This window comes from Macrobrachium nipponense, chromosome 41, assembly GCF_015104395.2.
Source record: "Macrobrachium nipponense isolate FS-2020 chromosome 41, ASM1510439v2, whole genome shotgun sequence".
In the NCBI taxonomy this organism is placed as follows: domain Eukaryota; kingdom Metazoa; phylum Arthropoda; class Malacostraca; order Decapoda; family Palaemonidae; genus Macrobrachium; species Macrobrachium nipponense.
The window spans coordinates 41300275-41320128 of record NC_061102.1 but is presented as its reverse complement, the minus strand read 5'-3'; the positions used below and the strand labels follow the sequence as shown (position 1 = coordinate 41320128).

At 34.6% G+C, this 19854-nt stretch overlaps 1 protein-coding gene across 6 annotated transcripts in view; it reads left to right on the top strand.

Moving 5' to 3' along the window:
• The window catches only part of LOC135212725 (arf-GAP with SH3 domain, ANK repeat and PH domain-containing protein 1-like), a 360410-nt gene extending 342858 nt beyond the window's left edge, over window positions 1–17552 (top strand). For all 6 annotated transcript variants that reach the window (XM_064246425.1, XM_064246429.1, XM_064246428.1 and 3 more), the window contains one exon: window positions 9098–17552. In XM_064246425.1, the coding sequence (XP_064102495.1) occupies window positions 9098–9307 (210 nt within the window). In that variant the 3' untranslated portion in view covers window positions 9308–17552. The remainder of the gene's footprint in view (window positions 1–9097) is intronic.
• The last annotated feature ends 2302 nt before the right edge of the window (window positions 17553–19854 follow it).

Here is a 19854-nt window from a genome sequence, read left to right as displayed (position 1 = left end):
ACAAAAAGTGGATTTTATGATGAAATTGATATAAAAAAACCCCCAGGAATTTGTGAATATTTCTCAGAAAAATACCGCGAATGTTCGAATTTTCCGCGAATAATGTGGAGAAACGTTCCCGAGAGAAATCCACGAATGTGTGAGTCCGCAAATTCAGAGAACGCGAATACGGGGGTTCCACTGTATATATAAACATTTAAAATGTATGTATAAGTTTATATATACATATGTATACATGCATATATGTATATATACACATTGTATGTATATGTTTATAAATATAATTTATGTATGTATGTATGTATGTGTACGTATGTATTTACAGTGTGTAACATGATTTATGCAAATATTGTGGGAAATGAAAGAAAAAGTTATTCTGAGCAGAAAATATTTTGTGAACATATTTAGGCTTTGTCAGTGAGGGAAGTTTTCGAAATAACCATTATCTATCTATTGCTGCTTTCATGCTATGGAAGGTGGTAAAGGGAGGTTGGTGCATCTTGGGATGTTAGGGGGTCAGGGGCCAGGGGGAGCATAGAGAAGGAAGATGGAGTGACTAGGCCGATGTGGATAAATTACCTCCCAATCAAGTGTATTATTTAGATTTTGAAGAAAAAAATGCATATTGCATGCATCATTGAATCCCTATTCCTCCCTATAAGTGGTATGTATTTATCGGACACCAATAAAAAAAAGGGACAAGAAAAGATGCCCAATTGAATCTCCCCACCATCAAAAGTAGGCTTTTTCTTTCTATTTGCAAACAATATTTCCTAGTGTGGACAGGCCCTCAGATGCATCCAAAGGGACTGGGGTGCATATCTGAATGGGCTGCACATTTCAGGGACATGGGGACCTACGGAGAGGGAGGAGCAGATCAGTCTGTTGGAGACTTGAGCAATTAGGCTGCTTTATCACTTCCAGGGGAAACTACTGGAGAAGTCTGCAGTCACCATAAGCAACAACACAAGTGGCTGCCTACAGCAAGGTTGTACCATTTCCCCAGAGTTGAATAAATGGTAATGGTGATTCACAAATGGTTGGAATCCCAGAGCTTAGACTTAAGCACCAGATACATCCTGGGAAGGGTTTTCACCAGCCAGCTAAGCAGGGCAGATTAGGTAGTAGGCACTGAGTGGTCCCAACACCAAAGGGTAATGGATTCCCTGTTAGAACTGTGACAGACTGATAATCAACTTGTTCACCACAGCAAAAAATAATTTGAGCTCCCCGGTCTTCAACCAGAGGCCAGCGTTCTAGCATCGCTGTAAACACTGAGTGTGATGGTGAAGCCGCGGCATTAATTCCCATAAATTGCAAGCCCGGGGGATGAGGAACATTCAGCGCTGCCGGACCCTGCTGGAACCGTGACGTCATATAATGCGCAAGCAGACCATCCAAGGTTGGTACGCCTGGTAGGCCTAGCGCTTACCACGTACCATCTAACCTATGCGCTTGAGGAGCGGGAGCCTGGAACAAAGATGGCGGATCTCCCCCTCTACTTCTTGGGAACAAAGGAGAGTGTATATATTCATAAGATTACCCAAGGCCCCTCCTGACGTTTCCGTTACTGAACCGTTAGGAGAAACCAAAGGGGTATGAGACAAATCAAAAGCAGGTGGAGAAACATATGGAGCAGCCTGGTTTATTGCCGATACAAAAGAAGCCGGTAAGGTTTGGTCATCCAAAGATGGCGTCACCACCTTCCTTTTGTATTGGCTTTTCCCATAGAACTTCTTCCACTGTTCCACCGACCAACCGCGACAAACAAAACATGGATTAGTAATCGTACATACGTTTTCCCTGCACCTACTACACGTTGGATGAGGATCCGTCGACACCGAAGTTAGGAACCTAGAACATGGAAAGCCACTGACTCCTGGGCATTTCCTTTGTCTCCTCTTCGAAACGGTAGACGATCCCAATGTTGAGGCAAAATTCTCCATCATACCACGTATACACTCTTACCTCACACTGATCACACTCGGAGAAAGAAAAGGTAATAGGAAATGAAAAATGAAATGGATAAAGAACGGGCAAAGTGAAAAACCGGCTTTAAATCAGATAGACAGTAACACGTCTTATCTTAAAGGCGGTAGGAAAATAACTGGTGGGTCACAGGTAGCCGTGGGCATTCTGGGTATACTACATGCCCCGTGACCTGGTATAGATGCCATTAGTCCCTGGATCTCACAAGTGTAATTTTAATTCTACCGGTTTCCAGCTTGGCGCTAGTAAATCCTAATGTTAAGACCGAAGGTTCGTTAGTTATGAAAAATACAAATTAGTTACAAATTTGGTATTTTGCTACTGTGGCCATTTCGGTTTCCTCGAAAGGTTCCATCTCTTCTCCCTCCATCCCCCAGCCGGCCATGTGCCATTTTCACTAAGCAATTTGTAAATCATAGACGGAAACAATTTTTCTAAAATTTTGCTTCATATAGCATAGTTTTATTACTTAACACTCTTAATTAAACTTTTGTACTCATTAATAATAGAAAAAATGTGAAATGTGGGACTTTTTGGGTTGGCTGGAACGACTTATCCTGATTCCTTTTATTTCTTATGGGCTTATTTGTTTCACATTTCAAACGAATCGTATTTCAAACAGCCCTCTGGAATAAATTAAGTTCGAAGTCTGAGGTACTACTGTATTGGAAAACAAAGGGCACTGATGACAATAAAACCATATTTATTAGTTTTTGTTAGTGTTACTAGTTTAATTGTATATAATAATATCAACGAAACTGTGGATTATAGAATAGCCTTTTTGTCTTTGTAGTACTGATCAGTGGGATGGGTGATACATGCTCTTTAGGCCAACTAGTTGAGGAATATTTGGTGGTGTTTGGGTCAATGCACATCAGCGATCACTTACCACATTAAGCGTGTTTCCTTTTCTTTGTTTTGATTCCAACCAGTGCTGAAAACCCTATTTCACACAGCTGAGCAGAGAGCACAGGAAAATCTTATAACATTAAAAGACAATTTATGAACAAGATTTGAAATGAAAATGAACGTATTTTGAATATTTGGCACGTTATGAGATAATTAGAAAACATGGAAGTAGAAACTGATATTGTTTTTAGGAATATATAATACGTAAGCACCCTCTGACAACCCTGCTTGCAGCCCCCCTTAGAAGCTTCTGTTAAGAATCACAGCTCTATTCAATATGTATGTAGTACTAACCTAAAATATGTACCTGCACCTGTACAGTAAATAAATTTTAAAATAATCTTACAACACAGGAAAGTATCAATACTATAAGTAAAATGTATGCCCAGTGCATTATAGAATGATGCTGGAGGCCAAAGGAAATGTGTCTGAATGATAGGGGATATTGAGAGTAACAGTTGTAGACTGGTACTTATTTTGCAACAACTTTGAAATTATATTAGGGTGTTCTGGGATGGTAGTTTGAGGTATTGTTTGAATTGTTAAGTTTAGTGATAACTGTTAAAATAGGCAGTTGTAAGCATTTTAGGGTGTGTATAGCCTACTTAGAGTAACAGTAGTAGAATACTGTAATGTAAGGTTACTTCGAGTGTTTTAGGACGATGGTTGGGATGTATTTTTGTTTGAAATGATATGAAATGGTTTTAGTATGATAATTTCACTTATATTTTTGTTTGAACTTTCAAATTAAGCAGTTAAATGTTAAAATAGGCATTTTAGTGTGAGGGGTACAAGGTATTGGGCAGTTATATGCCAGTTATAAGCATTTTTGGAGGTGATTTTTGCATTCCCGCAGATTTTGCACTTCTACGGTAGGCTCTGGAACCTATTAATGCATAAAAAGGGGGAACGCTGTATCCTACATACTATATTCTAATTTTATACCTCTTGTATGATGCTAAAATCAGCTTCATAATTAGGTCTTCAAAAATCCATGTTATGTGATTACAGTAAACACCCTAGATTCGTAGACTCTCAATTGCAGATTTCTCTGTGGAACATATACAATCGACCCCTGCTATTCGTGAATTTTTCTATGGACAGTATATACCCATTATTCAAGGAAAATTTGCCTATTCACGGTATTTTTCACTGAGAAATATTCACATATTACTGTATTTTCATTATCATTTTCATGACTAAATGCATTTTTTGTGATAACACAATAATAATACTCAAGTACAGTGGTACCTTGACCTACGAGTCAATTCGTTCCATGGCCGAGTCGTAGCTCAATTTGCTTGCATGTCAAATCAATTTTCCCCATTGAAAATACTTAAAATGCCCTTAATCTGTTCCAACCCTCAAAATGCCACTCCTTACTTTCATGTTTCATGTTATTAAGTCAGGAAAATATTTTTCTAAATAACAAATATTGTATAAAAGCCTAATAGAAAGAGTATGTAAAGATATAATAAGGTTTTATACAGTGTACAGGTAGTGTTCAAGTTATGATCATTTGTCTTACGATTTTACGATGGGGTTAGCAATTATTACGGATATGATATTGGTTTGAAAATATTTAAATTTTGCTCGCAACGGGTACAGGCAGCAGTGAACAATCAGGGAGCGAGATACCAAATTATAATAGCCTAAGGGAGCGAGAGAGACCAAATTACAATAACTGAACTTTATCCCATCTTCTAGTTAAATAAGTTCAAAAACAGCAAAAGAAAATTATGAAAGTATTGTTTTAACGTTACACTTGTTGCATAAATGTGTACAACCTTGAACAACCAAACGAAAAGCAACTTTTTTTGCTAAGTACAACCGAATTGGACAACAAAAACATCCGTTTGGCTTATATTTCAACCATCATAGTAAACAATTACCGTCTTTATGTTATAAATGACTTTATGTAGAATAGGACTGAGATATTTTGATGTGATAACTTTATTCACTATAGATCAAAGATCAAACAACGAAATATACTGTTAAATTTAAACCAAGTTGTAGCTGAAGCTGAGAAAACTGTGATCGTGCATCAGCAACAAGGATAAAATTCCTGTAAACTTATGCCTTCAAACATAACCATAGATAAAATAGAGAGAAAATCATTTTAATCAAAACTACAGGGCTTGAAAGAACACATTTCACCGTTGTTTTACACGCTGATAATAGATAAATAATGTAAAGCTCATATTATGATGAAATAAAATTAAAATAGCAAACGGAATCACATAATTTTTTTACTCAACAAACATGCCGCCAATGCAATCTGTTAATAATTTAGTTCACAATCACGATATGTATTAAAGTCATATTTCAACTTGAAAACATGTCGTATAACGAAAAATGACCTTGTCTCATATAAGTCAAGTGTCTTAGATATTTTTTATGGTTACTAGAAGGAAAAAAATTTGCTCGAAATTGAGGTGAATATGACGAAATAAACTTGTATTCGCCATCAGCTGATTTCCAAGCCAAAACATTGACTGCTCTGTTAGTATTTTATAATACAATAATATGAGAATAGTACATACATGCTATATTATTGGATACAGTGAAGTTATATATAACTTTTTAAAAGATTCATGGAAAAGATGCATATATACTTTTTCTTCTTTGCTTATCTTAATTTTTGTCCCTACGCCACCTACGTAGCAGTGGCATCTCGAGCTCCTACCTCAATTTTTTTGCTCGTGTAACAAAGCTAAAAATCGACTGAGTAACAACTCTTACTTCGGAAAACTCGTGCATTAATTCACTCATAGGTCAAGGTACCTCTGTATAAGGATTTTGTAGAGTATTTTTGTGTGTTCTAACTATCAAAATATACAGTTCTAATAATTTTGGGAGTTTTTAAGCATCTGCGGATTTTAGCTATTCATGGCGGGTGTGGTACCCATCCCCTGCGAATATGAGGGATCTACTGTATACACATTATTCATGGAAAATTTGCCTATTTGTGGTATTTTTCATTAATTACTGTATTTTCATACCATTTTCCTGACTAAATGCACTTTTTGGGATTAAAAATGTTTATAAACCTGTGTATTTTCATAGTTTTGAGTTTTTTTTCCTTTTTTTTGAGCTATCAAACAGCAGTGTTAAGCATTTTTAGAGGGGTGTCAAGTATTTGTGGATTTTAGCTATTAGCGGGGGTGAGGGTTGATGGTGGTATACATCCCATGCGAATCTAGGGGCTTTACATATTGTATATAAAGTACTTTGAATTTGGTATGTATATTTTAATCTTTTATTAGTAACATCATAACCACTGCATATTATAATAAGTAATGAATGAAACTGGTCACTGTTAGTCCACGGTGAACCACAGGTGTGGAAGTTAATTGGTCAACGGGTTGACCAGGACACCTAGTACTTAGTCATTATGTCACTGTAGCCTAACTTAACACTAGGGCAAGGTAGCCTAAAGTGTCAAGGGGAATTCTCTATAAATGATAAGAGTGGTGTATAAGTTGTGCTGTTCAAATTGAACAAAGCTAAAGCAAGCATAACATAGAGAATGATACTCATTGTGGCTGTCAGTTAGTGATTCGTGAGTATATTTGTGTTCAAGAGAACAGATCAGTCAGAAATTTCAGGTTACTTGGGTTGTCTCCTTACAACTGGCCACAGTCAATTCCATGTGACCACTCCATAAGCCTCTATAATGTATGTCAAGAAAAAGATCCCAAATGTATACAGTGGTCCCCCCGTATCCGCAGGGGATGCGTACCAGACCCCCCCTGAACAGTTAGACCCCGCGAATAGTTGGAACCCCTATAAAAACACTGAAAACAGCCTATTTTGTTAGTTAAAACTCATGAAAACCCCACTAACAATTTTTATACTTGGTTTTTTTAATAGTTTTATCACAAAAAATGCATTTTATGATGAAATTGATTAAAAAAATAAGAATTTGTGGATATTTCTCATAGAAAAATACATCGAATATGTGAATATTCCGTAAATAATGCGGGGAAACGTTCCCAATAGAAATTCACGAATGTGCGAGTCTGCAAATCCGGAGAACGCAAATAAGGGGGGTCCACTGTACTATCAAGATTTGCACTACCAGTTTTAAGTAGCCTCGTAACTTATATGTTGATTATTTTCATTGGTAGTTTGTTGATTCAGTATTCAAAGGTCATTTGTAATTATACACTACTTTGGTTTCCTATTTTTAGTAGGATGTTTATTGTGTTTGAATTTGTATTTGAATATTTTAACTTAAATTTATGTATAAAGGGTTATCAGATAGTTTGCTTTAGCATGTACTATAGTAGATTCACTTAAGGTAAATTTTTGTGCCTATGAGACGTTTGTTTGGCGGCTTCTAATTGGCTGGTACCGGGAGGTAGGCTGCTCGCTGAATGTGTCAGATTTTTTTTTGTAGCTTAGAAAATTAGCAATAGTATATTTCTTCATTTATCTCACTTTTTCCAAAACATAGGAAAGTTTTGGGCATACCAAAGGATCCGGTATTAATCGTACAACTAAATATTCTTTTCCTGAAATCAATCAGATAAAACACAAAGGAATTACAAGTAAAATTGAAGAGAGAAATATTTCATTCTTTACAGTATACCTATTTTTATTTATCATCGGATTTTGCATAATTCATGCGATCTAGATAAAATAAAACACATGTTTTCATACAATAAAATCACCCTGAATACACTGGTGCTTTCAGATTTTAGATGTGTGTAATGTGTGAAGCGAAAATGAAGATTGTCTTATCATGTTGCATCCATACTTGACTGGGGCTGAAAGGAAGTCAATCTTTCTCAATTCTTTGTTGTTTATTACTTTACTGAGACTATTATTTCATATCACTCAAATAAGTCTGATATCTCTTTCATTCTAAATTTGAATATAATAAGATTTGAAACAATATTCCGAAACAGCCTGGTTAAAGCTTAGGTTGAGCTGAAGAGTGTGAAGTTTGTCCACAGAGTTCAACTTCTTTGCTGGACTGAATTCCTCACGGCCCGCCTAGATCTGAGCTAATGATATCAGATGCATCCATGTGATTACCTATTATTATTTTTTTCCTTATCAGATATGTCTAGACATCATACTATATGATATTAGATTGAAAATGTTCGACAGTCATAATGGGAATTTTGTGTTTTTTATTTATTTACAGAAAATGTAATGATATAACATGGTAATTATTGTTGAAACTGCAACGTCTTATATCTCTGATTGGCAACTCAAATCTCTTGCTGAGATGAAAAATGCAACAATGTCTTGCAGATCTCATTCTCTCGACAATACCGTCAAATTTGAATAATTTACTGATGCAACATAATAAGACATATTCTTAATTTTCTCTTTACATATTACAAGCATCTAAAATCTGAAAGCACCAACGTATTCAGGGTGAATTTGTTGTATGAAAACAAGTTTTATTAATCTTGATCGTGTTAATGATGGAAAATACAATGATAAGTAAAAACAGGTATAAAGAATTAAATGCTTCTCTCTTCACTTTAACTCATTGTAAGTCCTTTGTGTTTTATCTTATTGATTTCAGGAAAAGATGGCTAAGTTGTACAATTAATACCGAATCCTGTGGTATGGCCAAAACTTTCCTATCTTGAGCAAAGTGCGAGATAATTGAAGAAATATAAATATATTGCTACTTTTCTAAGCCACAGACGAAAATAATGAAACATTGAGTGTGTGGCCTACCTCCCGGTACGAGCCAATCAGAGGCCTCCAAACAAATGTCTTGTAGGCACAGGAATCTACCTTAAGTGAATCGACTATAGTAGCACCTCACCTTTACAAATGCTTCTGTTAAGGAAAGACCCTATATTATAGCCTACACTTGAGATTTTTTTTTTTTTTTTTTTTTTAGTTATCTTAAAGCTAACAGCAATTCCAAATATTTCATAGTCTGAACTAACCTGTAGGCTACTTTACACTAAACATTTAATTAAAGAGACCTATTTCTAAAAATGTATCACATTTAAAAGAGTAGCATAGGAAAAAATAATCATAATATGGTAGCTGATAAGGACAGAAGTCTGCTAAGTGGAGGTCTGTTTCTGTTAAGTCAATTGAGGTTTCACTAAAATTATGATTGAGATTGAAATTAAATAAAATAAATAAAATCAAACATGGCATTAAAACTTTCAAAAAAAGTGGAGAGATATTTTTTTACTTTCTACTTTTCACCCTACAGAGAGGTAGCTCAATGCGACAGAGAAGATGCCAGGCTCTGTACGACTGTGATGCAGATTTAGATGATGAGTTAAGCTTTACAGAGGGAGAAATTATTATTGTTCTTAAGGCTGAAACTGAAGATGGCGATTGGATGGAAGGCATGATTGAAGGACAACCACATCGTAGAGGCAAAGTACCTATAAACTTTGTTCATATGTTATCAGATTAATATGGGGCTCAACTGAAGTTTAGTGGTTTTCTTTCAGATTTTTTGAATATGTTTGTTATAAGTACAATTTAATTTGTATAACTTGGTGAAGAATAAACCATAATTTGATTTGAAAATGCATAGGTGCTCATGATTTGTACAGGTGCTAAAAGATACCAGTCATAATACTGTACTAGCTTAGAAGAGAAAATTATATCCTTGCATTGTATTGTTTTTAGTATATGGCATGTTACTTGACCATTTTACCACATCCTTTAATTATAAGTATTTATAGTGAAGTCACAAATAAATTAATACACTTAAGTTTCCATCCAAGTACAAACCATTGCTTATATGTGTCTTCTTGCTGACATTTTTTGGGGGAATGAAAGTAGCTGTTATAATTGCAATTCAACACAAACTGGACCATTTTAGATCTAACTGCCCATAAATTAATATAACTGTTTAGTATAAAAGTGCTTCAAGGGAGGTCTATATTGTATGTCCATATCCACAAGGGTAACTATGTGGCGGTTCAGAATCCATTCTTTCAATTTTTTAAATGTTTATTACAGTTTTCTATTGAAGATGCAACCATCAAGTCCTATAGATGTAAAAATGTTTTATTTTTATATTCAAAAGAATTACTTTAATTGTTTTATTCCTGAACTTAAAACTGACTAGTATTATTCTAAAACAGTTTAATCACTAGTAGTAGTGATTTTAGTAGTGTGCTTAGTCTGAAAAGTGGTAGCAATTACATGACTTAGGGGAAAATTAAATATTATAGAAACTCCCATTGGTATGCTGTGGAGAGAAATAAAAATTATTGTCAAGCTATGTGTCTGAACATTGTTAATCTCACAGATTCAGAGAAAAGATGGTAAAACTGGGGATGCTATGTGACTGATTGATACTAACAAAGCAGTAATTTGTGAATGTATGTGAGTGACATGTATAGCAGTAAGCAACTAAATGATAATGAATCTTTGGTCCAAGTTAGGTGGTTACCTAAGTATAAAGGAAGCAATCATCAGTTCTTTCAGCATTTAGTGGTTGAGAGATCATGTTATTAAAACTGTTTAAGTTCTTAAAGGTGTTTAAGCTTCAGATAAAAGTGAACCTAAATTTTAGATAGCTCCTTTCATTTAGCACTACATATGCACAGAGAATATAGTTTAAGGGGAACAGTTTTGGAATATTGATATTTTGTTTACATATGTTCACTCTATTTCAATTCTTACTGTTTGAGTCCTAAGCACATTTTTCTGTATCCCATCGTAGTGCAAGTGATGGCTTCTCACATCACTTTCTCAACTACCTTGGTTTTTAAAAAGTGACCAAATTTGTCATTAGCATGTTACAGAAGTTGTCCTGCTTTCGTAGGCAGAAAATTTGGGAAACAGAAAGGCCCTTTTAATTTACCTTGCATTTTTATGTAAAATGTTTCTAACGCAAACTACATTTATATAGATATGCTTATTTAATAGTTTCACCTTCCCCACTCAATTCCCCATTTTAAGAAATTTCAGGTTTTTCATTTCAAGTAATAATATGGTTTGCACTTAAGCAATGATGGGAATGATGAATAGTGTGAATATGTACATACTAAATGATTTACTAAGAGTTTAGCACCTAATTTTTTAGACCCACTGCCCATAGAAGAAGGCAAGATTCTAGTTGGTTAATAAAGTCTAGCTGTAGAAGGGTCAATGGTATCCTGGGTAAAAGCAAATCAGTCATTAAACATGTACCTGACAACCTAAAAGTGTGTTGTCAAGTACTACATAACTCTACAGGTCTGCAATCTAACCTAACTTCTGAGAAGATGCAAGTTTTCATTATGGTAGAGTAATAGAGCAGTAATGAACAGAAGTATTAATTAAACTACACAATGTGTTCTCCCAATCCTTGCAAATGCATATTTGTAAGAAAGTAAAAGGTCAGCTGCCAGTTAGCATTGATTTACTCACTTTTGATGCTAGCCACCTTCCACGGCTACAATTCAACAGAAGTGTCAGCATAGAGGCATATATAAGACCACACTTGTATACTGTGAGATATTTAAATTATTTGAAGTTTTGTCATTTTTGTTCTTGTATGGTTCAGGTGTATGCCAAGGTTATATTTCATAAAACTGCCAAGCCCTCGTAAAAGTAAAAATGACCAACAGGATTCTTAGAAAATGCTATACTGTATAATCATTTCAATATTACTTTATAATCTGGGCAAATTAAGCAGTTTCTTTGACAAGAGACTTTTAATAATGAAGACTAGAGTGAGAACGAAAGGTCAGAGTAATTTTCACACATGAAATATAGTTTGCAGAATTCCATCATGTTGTATGTACTATTGCGAAAATCTTGTGAAATTTGGATCAGCCCCATCTTCAAATAGCTTAATACTGTTTTGTTCTTTTCCAATCTTTAGTATTCTCATGAGTTAGGAGAATTTGAAAATTAAATAGGTGTGATTCTTTCCTAACAATTATAGTTGCTTAATTTTGAAGAATGATTTATTTTTGAAGTCTGTTATGTACAAGGCAATATAGTATGTTCTGTCACATTGCCAGTATAACCCATACAGTTGCCATTTGTTTGTATATCCATTTACAGAGATTGCCTTATGAGTACACTGTTAGTAGTATACAACAGTTTTTTTTAGCATCTACGTATTGCCCTACTTTTATATCTTTCTTCTTCTTCCTTTGCCTTTCATCTTTTTATTTTTATCAATTATTTCTTAGCTACAGCTTCTTTAATGAAATCATGGTACAGTTTTTGCATCTCAATGAAAATAAGTCCTTTTGGACAGTCTTGTAGAAAGGAGACAAATTGGGTTAGAAATTGAAATAAGCTTAGAATGATGGATTTTTGTTATATTTTCTCTCTGAGGTACATGTAGCATTATATTTCTACCAGTTATCGGTTCGTCTTTTAGTTACTAAGTGTACTATACTGGTAATTTCATTTCAATTTGTGTTGAACATATAATAGCATAGGTTGTCATCCAATCTCACTTGAATTTTAATATCTTAATTTAGCAAATATTTTATTAGTTTGATAAAGTTATACCTGCTTATTAAAAAAACAAAAAAAAACAAGCAAACAACCACTTGAGTAAAGGAGGCCCTTAGCACCAAATGAGCACTTTGTGTTTGGATATAAGTCTTGGTTAATATAGAGTACAATTGCCAATACTCCATACGACTGTTGTACATGTAATGCACTGTTTAAGTTTTAAGTTTGTAGGGGATTGCAAAGAAGAACATTAAGGACACCGTAGGTAAACATGTCAAGAGTTAGTACTTAATTATATATTTTAGGTACATTGCCCACAGAAGAAAGGCAAGATTCTAGTTGGTTAATAAAACGTCTTGCTGTAGAAGGGTCAACGGGATCGTGGGTAAAAGGAATTTAGTCATTAATGTTACTCAGATAGTAAAAAAAAAAAAATGCTAGACAAGCTGCATGTACCTGACAACCAGAAATGTGTTGTCAAGTACATAACCATTTGATACTTCCACCATCTTACTCGACCCCCTTATGCAGCCATTTCTGATCCTATCCTCTCTTGTCAGCCCAGACATCCACCTAAGCATTCTTATTTCTGCCACATCCATCTTCTCCTCTGTCTTTCTCATGCTCGCTGTTTCCATACCATACAGCATTGCTGCTCTTACCACCGTCTTGTGAAATTTTCCTTTTAACCTCGGCAGTACTCGTCACAAAGAACTCCATAGGCCTTTCTCCAGTTGTTCCAGCCAGCCTGTACCCAATGTTTTACTTCTTCCATACTTCCTCCAGTGTTAACAAAGGATCCCAAATAATTAAACTTATCAACTCTTTATTTGTTCTCCACCAAGCTGAATACTTTCTCTATCCTCCCCCTCATTGGTGGTACACATATATTCTGTCTTAGATCTCCTTATTCTCATTCCTCTGTCCTCCAGTACTTATCTCCCATCTTTCCAATTTCATCTCCAGATCTTCCCTGCTCTCTGTGCACAGAACAATATCATCCGCATTCAATTTGTTCCATGGTACTGCCTCCCTTACTTCCTCTATTATAACATCCATCACTATGTTAAAGATAAATGGGCTCAGAGCCGACCCCTGGTGTAATCCTACTCTCACCTTAAAACCCTCTGCCTCCCCAACTCTGCTCCTCACTCTGGTAAATAGAGCAGTAATGAACAGAAGCAGTTAAGTCAGTTGCAGAGGAAAAGATTGCCAAAATCATCTGATGGGTGAAAATAAATGGTGTTAAAAATAAGTTTATGTATTGCAAATGCTGGGAATGATATCAGGACAAAAACAAGTCAGGTCTTCTAGCTGAAGGGTTTAGTTTTTATGGTAGTTTCTGTCACCACTGAGACTATCAAGTTAAGGGTTACTTTCTGCAAGGGCCCTAAAACCGATAGCTAACACTGTCAGGTTAGATCCTATATACTGTACTTGTTGTTAGAGGGTATAATACTCCAGGTACATTAAAGGGTCTAAAAGTCTCCCATCCCACCCCACCAACTCTTCTTGAAGGCTTGTGGGTCAAGTGCCAAAAATATCATAACATAAAGATGAGTTATATTAATTTGACTTTGATGGCCATATTTGTTGTAATGACAGTTAATGGAAATCAGTCAGTCATTTTAATGTGTCATTAAAATTTTCTTTGGGTGAATATGATTCATAAAATTTATATTTTTTCTTGGCACTTGCTGATATGACACCTGTCTCAGAAAAGTAAGTTATACTCTAGCACATGTTAATATAAATCCCTGTAGGATGCACAGTATGTATATATACTGTACTTTTATTTTTCATGCATTTCTTAACATTGAAAACTTGATTCAATCAGGGTCTTCGTTCCAACACATTTTTAAAAATACAGATGGCCATAGACTTCTTGGTATATTTTAATCTAGTGTATTATTGTAGAGTGCACGGAATATAATGACTGATTTACTTGTTGGTTGCCTTTTTTTCACTGTAATTTTCATGGTTGATGAAGATTCTTCCTGTGTTTATCAGTTATGAGGTTGCAAACAAATTTTGATTTGTTTTGTTAGTTACAGAATGCTTTAACCTTAAATTCTAAATTGACTTAACTTTATTTTATGGATTCAAAATTGGCTCAACTCTATTTTACATTACATAATTGTTTGCCAAGTTCAATGCTGTCAGTTATTTATCAGGTTTAAGGTATAGCTGGATACAGTAGCTACCTTAGTTGTTTGTTAGTTGTGACTCTTGCTATTGTCACAGTACATACATTGTGTAAATGATAAATATGTATGCATTTATTCTGGCTCTAAAGATAGAGAGAGCTATGTGTCAGTAAAATGTGTCACAAGTATGGTTTTGAAATAATATTCTTTACCCCTGAATTATAAAAACCAATGTGCTTAATTCAAGCAATTTTTTTTCTCTTGTTTTTCATTACTTGTACATTGCCTCATATTCTTGAAGCCATGTCTAGTAACTCAGGGATGTTGCTGTTCAGCGCACAGCATAATTTTCCCAAGTATAGGCCTCAGTGCTATTATGGTGATATTCTTCACTGAAAAATTACCAAAGCATACATAAGGCATTCAAAAACTTTTTTTTTTTTTAATGTAAATCCAAATATACTGCATTTCCAGCCTAGTGTGTGAAATTAGGAAGGAAAGAGTTATAGGGAAGAAAACAAGCTCAAAATAATTGTTATATAACATTCGTTTTAAGTCAACTATGTTTCAATAGTCACATAGCTTCATGTTATGTATTGTTTATAAAATCATAATTTGCTGTCATTTGAATAAAGGAATGATTTCAGTAGATTTTTAAAAACCAGAAATGTCTTCCTTTTCATGTCTACCAGTTTGGTACAATTTATGTAAATATTGTACATGACGAAAGGAAATTTAAACCACTCATAACTTTTTTTTGAGTTACAGGTCATTTTTGAAAATACATATAACTAATTATATATATACATAGGCCCACCTAATCACTCCTATTACTGTAAAGGATGTGATCATTAACATTATATGAATGTACATAGCTCAAATATATTTAAATATGTAAATAGAATGTGCAGTGTAATGTACAGGTGTATTTGAAATGTTAAAAGTCAAAGTCTTTATAATTCTTATGTAAATATTGTGTTCATGTATGCAGTGTATGGTCTGCGAGGTGACCATTGCACCTGCCCATTGCACTTGATAGTATAGTTTTATGTGAAGCCATTGTCAGTTACATAGGTATAGTATTGGAGTATATTTTAGTCAGACTTGCTCTTGACTTTGGGGTGGATATAGTGTGTTTGTTGAGAAATGTTGATCACTATATGACTTTGTCATACTTTAGGAAATGGTATTCATGGAACAGACTAACTTATTGATTCTTTCAGATAGGCAACATTGTTGTATATATACAGCATGTATATTTTTAGGGACACATGTATTGTGGCTAAATGATGAATGGAGTGTGGTTTCATTGTTAGAAAAAGTTCTACTGGAAACTTATTGAAGTTTCATCAGCTTTATTTGAATTACAAGGCTGTGGGATGCCTTTTATCACTTTTAGAGGTAGGATGAGCCCCATCAATGGATTTTCAGTTTGGAACTTGGTTTCATTATAGAAGAAATTTTGTTCAGAGGAAAGTAATATTTTTGAGGGGTTGCTACTAAACAGAAAATGCAAGATAGTGCATATGTGATATTATTCAGAAAGATTTGGTATTTACATTAAGTCAAGGACTAAATTAAGCTTTGCTTCCGCTGTGTAGTGGAAAGTGTATGTAAATAACTTAATTCTTGAAGTTTGACTTGATAGCTTTTTCTGTATGCACAGTGGAATATATTGAGGGAAGTTCACATTGATTTATGAATTTTAACTTTAGTAGTTACAAACATTCTAATTATTATAACCTCTGGGAAGCTTTCAGTACTGACCATAGGTGGTGATGCATAGTCTTTTTTTCATTGTCTAGTTCTAAAATTATTTTGGAACTTTGATCATTTCATGGCAACTAAATAACCTTATTTTATTTCTTATGACTAACATATGTAGTCGGAGGAAAAACACAATAGTACAGGATAGTTTTGTTGTGAACCCTCAATTCAGTGCCTGGCAAATTATTCAATCTAGTAAAGTAGTTTTTCTCTTTCAAGAATTTCTCATTTTGGTCTCCAGAGTCTTAACTTATTGCGCTGTAGTAACTAAACCTATGAGTCTTTAACCATATAAATAATAATAAGTGGCTTGAGAAATCTAATACTAGTTGTTAGGCAGACATCTTGCTCAAGCACTATTTTTTTTCCTTGCCAATTCTTTGGTTAAGTTGCAGTAATTGCTAATAAATGGTAATTCACTTAATTACTAAATAGTTTTTGTGACTGTATTGGATGCTGTCAATAATTCTTAACACTCACTCATGTTGACAGGAGTCATCACTTCTCTCAAAATATTCCTAAACTGCCTCATTTGTGACAAACACTTGCACTAACAAAAAAATAATTAGAAACAAAAGATAGCCAGAGGTAATTAAGTTTTCTAATTTTACTCCACATTCTTTAATTCTGAAGACTTGCAGACTTTATTGTACTATATACTTTAGGGATGATGTGTGCAGTATACGCTATTAACGTTACTATCCACCCCTGTTCAGAGTATGTATATATTGAGTTCAGGATTTTAAAAGATTATGACCACATGAACTTGCCTGTTGTTCAGAGAATTCTTTGGTATAAGTAAAGGTTGATAGATAATTTCTTTTTCAAGATTATACCATACCATGGAAGTCTGAAAAATGGATTTAAAGATTGTACCATACCATGGCATGGAAGTCTGAAAAATGGATTTAAAGATTGTACCATACCATGGAAGTCTAAAAAATGAATTTAGAGTGATTATTTAAATAGATGTAATTTACTTCTTGTGGAAGCATGTATTCTCTGATTTCATGAATCTTTATATATATATATTTAGCAGTTAAATGTTCAGTGCTCATTGCTTCATTGATATTGTAATAAAGATATATGATTATGAAGACTAATGTTGTAAAATTCTCTTTATACTGACAGGGAGCAGTGTACATTATTATTTGAACCTGTGTACGTATAGATATTTGGCAGACTGGACATGGTTATTGTTGCTGTGCAACTGTTATAGTCCAGTAAGTGTGTGTATGTGTGTGAATATGGTATTGTTCTCTGTATATACTGGTCATAATGTCATTTATTTGTAATGGTTCATCATAAGTATAAATATAAAATTTTTTTTTTCTTAATGTTTTCTTTACAACCTTGATACCATATAATAAAACAAAAGTCCCTTTAGATGTTGCTGCCTACAGTCCGTATATGTTGTTTGATGTACAGCTATGCACAGACCTGATGCTACATGACTGCATACGTATAGGATTTTGTTCAAAATTCACTGACTGGCAACCTAACATGCTCCATATTTATCTATTATTTCAATATGAAAACACAATTATTGCAAACAATAAGGCCATAGTATGTTCTAAGAGGAAAATAGGTCAATTATTTCAAAACTTTAAGAAAATGTCACATGTAGCCAAATTTTGGAAAGAACAACATTTTCAAAACTTTGTTCACTCATTGCCGAAGCATTTGACCAGAACGAAATCATCATCAAACCTCAGTTCAATTGTTGAATAAAAAACAAAAAAATTTCTCAACATTGATATTGCTTCCAAAGCAACCACAAAATTTTAAATGGTCCTATTTGATTGTTTTTACGCCTCAACACTGAAAAATTTTTAATATGTAAATACAATGGTAGAATGCGCCCACTGATAGCAACGTATGAGTGGTGTGTGTGTGATGCAACCATTAGAGTGGCAGTGCAACAAGAACCACCTGGTGTAACATACGTAGGTCTATAATGAGTAGGGACAGTGAAATTATCTTGAAAATATTTATTTTATACGTATTTGTCAGAGGACTATTTAAATTGATTTTCATACAAATATATTTTTATAATAAAATTAGATTTTGTATATACTTAGCCCAGGAATTATATAGCTAAGAGTTTCCACTCAATGGCAGGCTAAAGGCGGCCATATACGTCCGCAACTGGCATGGGGTTTGTCCTGCCGGGATTAGCGTGCGTTCCAGTTCGCTTGGGTTTTGCCCGTACACGCATAGGACTTACTCTACGCATATTTTGAGAGGGCAGAGTTAATATGCAGTGGCCGTGTTCCTTTGAGTCCTGTAGTGTCCTGATATAGTGAGTGTTTTTAAATCATGGCACCAAGTAAAAGGAAGATAAGAGCAATAATGACAATAGCACTCCTGCAAGACGAAAACGAGCATGAAATATGCAAGAAAAATCGTAAAGTATGGGTCAAACCATGGCTAATAAAGAGAGGTTTTACCATATGACTTATATGAAAGAATTAAAGGAAAATAACCTGGAAGATTATAGAAATTATTTAAGAATGACTGATGATGACTGGGGTGTTCTAAATTCTGATTGCTGCTTCAGGTACAGTAATCGGGTAACGGAATCCATTCATATAGTTTAGGAGGACCTCTGAATATACAATATGCTTTTCAGCTTTTTCATTTTATTTAACCTACCCAAAGGTTTACCTGCATTTCAGAATGTTACTCTCTCTCTCTCTCAAGGTGATATGGAATGTATCATTCCTAAACGTACTTTACTTCGTATAACAGGAATCTAAGTTGACTCTGGAGGTGAATGAATTTGAATATTGATGAAAGGTGATATGGATCACTATGGACAGAGTTCCTCTCATTTGTTTTGCTATGAAATTCACAGTCGTTTAAGAATGTTAATGTTTTTATCGCCACGTTTATCCTTTAAAATGTTTTATAAATTAATTTTAAAACTAATTTATATTAGTCAAAAGATACCATGAAAGGCTGGCAATTTTGGCTTTCACAAAAGCTGTTTGCATCTTTATCTATTTTATTACATAATTCCAGTAATTTCTCATAAGCTGCTTGTCTTTTTACTTAATTGGAATAATCCGGACTTCATATTTTCCACAAGCACGGTAGTGCTCTGTACAGGTCCAAAAAAATCACAAATGAAATCGTCAGATAAATACTTGACTGACTGCGACATCCTTTCACAACAGCAGTACTGCCCCGACTTCCACGAGGAAATAGGGTATTGTACATGTTGAAACTTTGCCTCAGTCCTTCCCAACACCCGCAGCGCGAGTCGCAACGCGCCAGTCAGTTCAACATGCTGAAAGGACGACGGGACAGGACTGGCATCAATAGCCCCATACACGATAAAGACTGACCGGTTTGTGCCAGTCACTATGAAATCAGCGCGCCAGTCGCATACATGTATGGCCACCTTTAGTTCAAATTTCATGGGTAGCGCTTCGATAGCTCAGTGTAGGTCTACAGTGCTGTCCCCCTACGGCAATGCTAGGAATGACTTAGCTAATCACATCACTGTTTTATTCATTATTGTCTATCAGAGGGAAGGCGGGTGGGCTCTGATCATATAATTGGTAGGTAAGTATATACAAAATCTAATTTTATTATAAAAGTATCATTTTTGTATATGTGACTTACCCAG